Source organism: Artibeus jamaicensis, unplaced genomic scaffold (assembly GCF_021234435.1).
Source record: "Artibeus jamaicensis isolate MK-2021 breed Jamaican fruit bat unplaced genomic scaffold, CSHL_Jam_final contig_373, whole genome shotgun sequence".
In the NCBI taxonomy this organism is placed as follows: domain Eukaryota; kingdom Metazoa; phylum Chordata; class Mammalia; order Chiroptera; family Phyllostomidae; genus Artibeus; species Artibeus jamaicensis.
Genome location: NW_026521807.1, coordinates 6,851,344 through 6,857,343, shown reverse-complemented (window position 1 = coordinate 6,857,343; position 6,000 = coordinate 6,851,344). Strand labels below are relative to the sequence as shown.

Sequence of the window (6,000 nt, the reverse complement as noted above, 5' to 3'; positions counted from 1 at the left end):
GTAATAAAAGAAGGACTTTAGGTTTCTTTGGTGAAACAAAAGCAGGTATAAAAAGTTACAAAGATTTTAGATTTTCATTCACAAAAAAACCCACAATCATTCACATTATACACTATACATGGTATAATATAAATACAGGAATGTATTATGTGCATCATAATGAAAGAGGAAAACTGAAAACCTCGTAGGCCAACACAGCATTGTTCTGTGCTCTGGGACACTCAGTGGTGGGTTACACTTAATGCAGCAACCAAGGAACCTTGCACAAAGGCAGTGTGAATGATTGCAGCTACTGCGGTTACTTCTAAGCAAAGGAGGTTTTACGAAAAAGAATTATAGCTGAGGCTGTTCTTTTGCTATTTGCAATTCTTATGTTGTCTACTTTTTTCAAGATCATTCTAACTGAAATTAGGAATAGACTCCTAAATGCCTTCTTTCCATTACGGATTTTTATTTAAACATTAAATTAATTGGATAATAATTCAAAGTCATCTTCGGCAGTCACTTTATTCAAATAGAGGGGAGAAAACGAGTGGTAAGAGATAGGGAGACATTTTAACACATACACCTAACTATTTCTCTATATATGCTTCTTGCTTAGAATGGGCAAACACCATTTGCTGAAAGCTATACACGTTTCCACTCTTTCTGCAATAAACACTTGGTGCAGTCTATCCATCACATTATTGAATCAGGGACAAAGTACCTAAGAGTATATGGTTCCAAACTGTGTGAGAGAAGTACAAAGGCTAACACTGAAAAATAGCTAGCATACTATGCCAATTTTCAGGTTTGGGGGGAAATAACATCCAATAAATTAAATCAGTATGGCTTACTTCATTTATTTATGTATGCTTCACAGCTGCAGCATTCATACATGAACATTCAAAACTTTATAAAAGATTAAAATGGTTATATATACAAATTTTCATTGAATGTGTGTTGTTTTAACAATCCCCCACCCTGCAGAGCCCTGGGTCTATACCCATTTGAAATGTGTTGATCTGAAACCTTGCAAAGTTAGTGTTATGAAAACCATTAAAAAGTAGACCTTGGTTGAGTTAATAATTAGCACTTTGACCCCCCAAAAATGCTCCCGGTCATAGAAAAGTCCTCCATTCAGGCCTTTCTTGTAAGTGAAGAAAAAGGAATGCAGCAAAGAGGAGGTCCACACTGCAGTCCCTCGTTCCATCGGGATCCCATGAGCCTGGCTTCAGTGGCACATGGAAGCCAACTGCACCTACAGCTGAGATGCGGCAGCGTGACCCATGAGGCTGTGTGTTTGTTAGTTGTCCAGGAATAGCCGTCCTCAGTCTTGCTGACAGTCAAAGGGCAAGTGAAACCATTTCCAGCCTAAACAAATTACCAAAGCAGCCAAACCAATGATGAAAGACCTCTAATGCTCCGTAATCATCATTAAATATGCCAGAACTCAGTGTGACTTTTTATTTTATATACAGGATTAAAATCAACATTAAATCATCTTATTTACATTGCCATTGGTACTGAAATGGAGCTTTTTAAATAGTACAGTAGGCTGGTGTGCATTAGAAAATGATCTGCACTGGAGGCAAGTAGAAACCCAAGAAATCAGATAGGCTGCAAATGGTTACTCTCTGCCCTCATTTTCTTTCATCTTGTTTGCTTTCTTTTTAAATGCCAATGCTGTCACTTAAAATGTTTTGGGAGCGCAGCAACCCAAAATGACTGGACAGTGGTCCAAAAATCCAGTCCAACTGATAATACTTCTTGAGGTGATAGGAAAGGCACAGGAAGTTAGGACTTTGGCTGAAATGATGAAAACACATGTTCGCCATTTTAGGGATCAGCGCCTCGACTCCTGCCACCGCCGGGTCCAACGGTGCTCGTGTTTTGATGCATTTATTGAATTGTCCTTTGATGAGGAGAAATTTTTTAAGTATTTCTTAGAATAAGTCCTTTGGTATGCAGATGCTACATGGAAGGAAAGAAGAAAAAAAGAAAGAAAGAAAACACAACAATATTACTTGCTCCATACCCTAAACTACCAATACCACAGCTGTAAAATGTAGGTGTCTAGTAGTTGTTATAGCACGGTTGTCCATTCTTTCTAAAGGACCACTTACGGTTCATGCAGGTAATTTTAGGCATGGCCCAACTTCCGTTTCCTAGGCAACGAATAGTTGGAAGGTGGCGTTGAATGAAACCATCTTTGCAGTGATATCTAATCAGGGAGTTGATTTCATAACGAGGTTTCATCTTTCCAAAGGTCTTGGCATTTTCTACAACAGGGGGTTGGCCGCAAGCAACTAAAGAAAAGTAAATTAAGTCATTTCCAAATCAGCAACATATTTCTATCAGTATGAATCTCTTTTTATCTCTTTGCTCTTTATGTTCCCAATCAAGGACCTTCATCAAAAGCAATCACTTAGATTTAACAAATTGAAAATTTTTAAGAAAGACGACATTTCAATATTGAGGCTCTGGACTTAGTGTGAATCTCAGACTATGTCATTTTGAATTGCATTTTATTAAAGAACCATAGTGTTAAATGGTCACTTTTCTGAAGAAAAATTCCAAATTGGAAAGCACCTGTCTCATGCGGCCTGATGGTATCATCTTCATCACTAGCCCAAAGTTTTTACTTATTTCCTACTCTCACTTGGAACAACAATGAATTTGTAACAATTAACTATTCCTGTTACCTCCCTAAAAAAAATTAACATCTATAATAGCATCATGGTTACAAAATATGGACGGAACATGTCCAAAATATTGACAAAATATGAACTGTGAAGTGTGAGTAAGATATATCTGGTTCTACTTAAGTCTGTTTACTCTCATCTTCTGTACAAAGATGGCAGGAAGTTGAGGCACGGTGTTCACGCTCTGTTTTGTAACTACCTTAAAAACATAAATCTCAGCTCTTGAGAAGAGTAATAAAGGTAAATCTTGGAATATTTAAGTATAATTTTTAATTTACAATGAAAAATTCTAAATACCAACCAACTTAGCAAGAGAAAATAATGAAAAGGAAATAGAAGTAAAAGAAACCTTGTAATTTTGAAGTTCAAAACCCTGAACAAATTGATTCAACTGAATTTGAAAAAAACTTAGTTTTATTCAACATTGGTGTTCTTGATTTGAATGATATATCTTAAAAAATTACCTTTCAGTAAGTGACTGTATTTTGCTATATATATTGTATAAAAATATAATTTAACTTTGTTATAACTTCGTTATAAATGCTGTTTTCCTAAATGGCATTTCTTATCCAATTCCTAAGAATTCTGACATCACAAGACCCACAGTGAGAACATATTATATTATCTTCTCCCATAAATAATGCAATTCTTCAATGGGAGGATGATTAGCAGGAAACTTGGTACCAAGATGTTTGGATGTTAACATCCTAATAGTAAAAGTTTACAAACATTAAATTTATTTACATATTCATAGGGCTGTTTGCAACCATATTCTTCTGTTGTAATGACAAATTTGGGTTTAACTTATATTCTTAGTTCTTCTAATTTACTTCTGCTTGACAAAACAGCTTGGGGCATACTGACCCCTAGCAAACAAAGCTGTCTTTAAGAAAACACAATCCAAGAATTTCTTTTCATTCATATAAGAATTATCACTTAGATAGACATAACCTAAAAATAGATTATAAAGTCATACTACATATGAATAAATTAGAAATAGTTGTGCATATATTTGACCTACATAAATTCCTAAAGCAGAACTTTCTACAATAATATATTGTTTTCAATTAATAAAATACACAATGTATGTGTTTCAATGATAACCCCAACCTGCACTTCTTTTATGGTACTATGAAAAGCATGTACCATGGCCCAGATACCTGCTAGTATCAGATAGAAGGAAACAAAACTGACACAGAAGATTAAATATAATGAATTAGTTAGTTCATTATACTTAATTCTGTGTAATGTTGACATATTAGAAGTTTTCTTTGTAATTGTGAGGAAAGCAATGTACAGATTTCTTCTAAAACTAGGAATATGTGAAGACAAGCTAAAATAGTTCTGTGAGGGGGGTAATGGCAAGGACAGGCAAATAGACCCACACATATATGCTTGATATTCGACAGAAGCAACATGGCAAAGCAGTGAGGAAAAGTAGCTTTTCATTTGGACAATTGGGTATTTTTACAGCAAAAAATTTACTTGGTTCCTTACCTTGGAAAATGCATGGAAAATCAATTCTAGATGGATTAAATATATAAATATAAAAGGTGAAACTATAAAACATTTAGAACACAACATAGAAAATCTTTATGATTTTAGGGTAGTAAAGGTTTCTTGAGGTAAAAAAAAGATTTAAATCATAAAGGGAAATGTAAAAATTGATGAATTCTGTTCATCAAAAAAAAAAAGCTATTGGTAAGAGTAAAGACAAGCTACAACCTCCGAGAAGATATTTGCAAAATATTTCATTGTCAAGGAACTATTAACCAGAATAAAAACTCCTACAAATCGACATACAAAGGAAAGCAACCAATTTTTAAAAATAAACAAAAGACATAAACAGAAACTATAAAAGAAAAGTCATGAATGGCATATAAGTTTATGAAATGATATCAAGGGAAAAGTATCCAAGGAAGTGCAAACTAAATCAAAAGAGATAACATTTATACCCACCAGACTGGAAAAAATGTCAAAGTCCCAAAATACCAAACGTTGGCGAAGACGTGGAGTAACAGGGCCTTTTGCACGTGGCTGGTGGGAGTGCAAACTGTAACAACCACTTTAGAAAATAATTTGGCATTTTCTAGTAAATTTGATGGCATACATATCCTGTGACTTAGCACTTCACTCCTGGAAAAACTCTATGCAAACTCACAGATGTCTACCAGGAACAGGTTTAAGAATGCCCATGGAAACATTTACAGTAGCAAAAACTTAATATCCCAAATGTCCACTGACAGTAGAAGTGATAAATGAAATGTTATATAGTCATACAATGAAATACTATACAGCAGCAAAAATGAAGAAACACAGCTACATGCATCAACATGGATAGATCTCACAAACATAACGCCAAATAAGTAAAAGCAAGGCACAAAATACATACAGTATGATACCACTTATATAAAGTTTCTAAATGTGTAAAACTAAATAACTTGTTGTTTACAGATACAAACATACGTGATAATACTACAGAGAAAAGTAAGGAACTAAGTCATTATCCATGGTTGGAACTGGGAAATAAATAGGTGGGACTAGATAGAACCTATAGGATGTTCCAGGGAACTGTGAATAGTATGCACTGAGGTCTTCTTTTAACTATGTATTTGGGTGTATGTGTACAGATATATGTGTATGGATATATGGATATATGTATATATATATACAATCACACACATACACATATATATACATACACACACACAGAGTCTTGTATTTATTATAATCCTTCTTTACAGGTATTTAATTAAAAGTAGAACTATTTAGATCTGTATGTTTTAAGATGTCTAAACTATCTGAAAAAAGAAATGAGAATCTTTTTTTTTGAGAGAGAGAAGGGGGAAGGGAGGGAGAACGTAGAAGTGAAACATCGACCAGTTGACTTCTATATTGCTTTCCACATGCTCGCCAGCAGGGGACAGAACACACTACCCAGACATGTGTCCTGACTGGGAATCAAACTGGTGGCCTTTCAGTTTGTAGGACAATGCCCAACAAACTGAGCCACATCAGCCAGGGCAAAAATGAGTATCTTTCATAAAAGTCTACAGATATTTATAAAATTCATATAATTCCCCAGATTATTGGTTAACAAAGAGTTAAATCTACATAAACAAAAATCAGACAGTAGGGAGAAAAAATACAAGGATTGTTTTGTTTGTTTTGTTTTTTTCTCTTTCATGAGGTAGAACCAATATTTTAGAAATCTTTTTCCCCATTGAGAAATGTAAATTGTGATGCTGGGTTTGTGAACACTATTTAGCTATAGGGAGCTATTCTCAAATGTGGGGTAGTTTTCTTCCTCTCCCTC

At 34.6% G+C, this 6,000-nt stretch overlaps 1 protein-coding gene across 4 annotated transcripts in view; it reads right to left on the bottom strand.

The window, feature by feature from the left end:
- The window catches only part of VCAN (versican), a 107,259-nt gene continuing 101,259 nt past the window's right edge, over positions 1 to 6,000 (bottom strand). For all 4 annotated transcript variants that reach the window (XM_037142966.2, XM_053664475.1, XM_037142967.2 and 1 more), the window contains 2 exons: positions 2,106 to 2,288; positions 1 to 1,953 (listed from right to left, as the gene is read on the bottom strand). In XM_037142966.2, the coding sequence (XP_036998861.2) occupies positions 1,826 to 1,953; positions 2,106 to 2,288 (311 nt within the window). In that variant the 3' untranslated portion in view covers positions 1 to 1,825. The remainder of the gene's footprint in view (positions 1,954 to 2,105; positions 2,289 to 6,000) is intronic.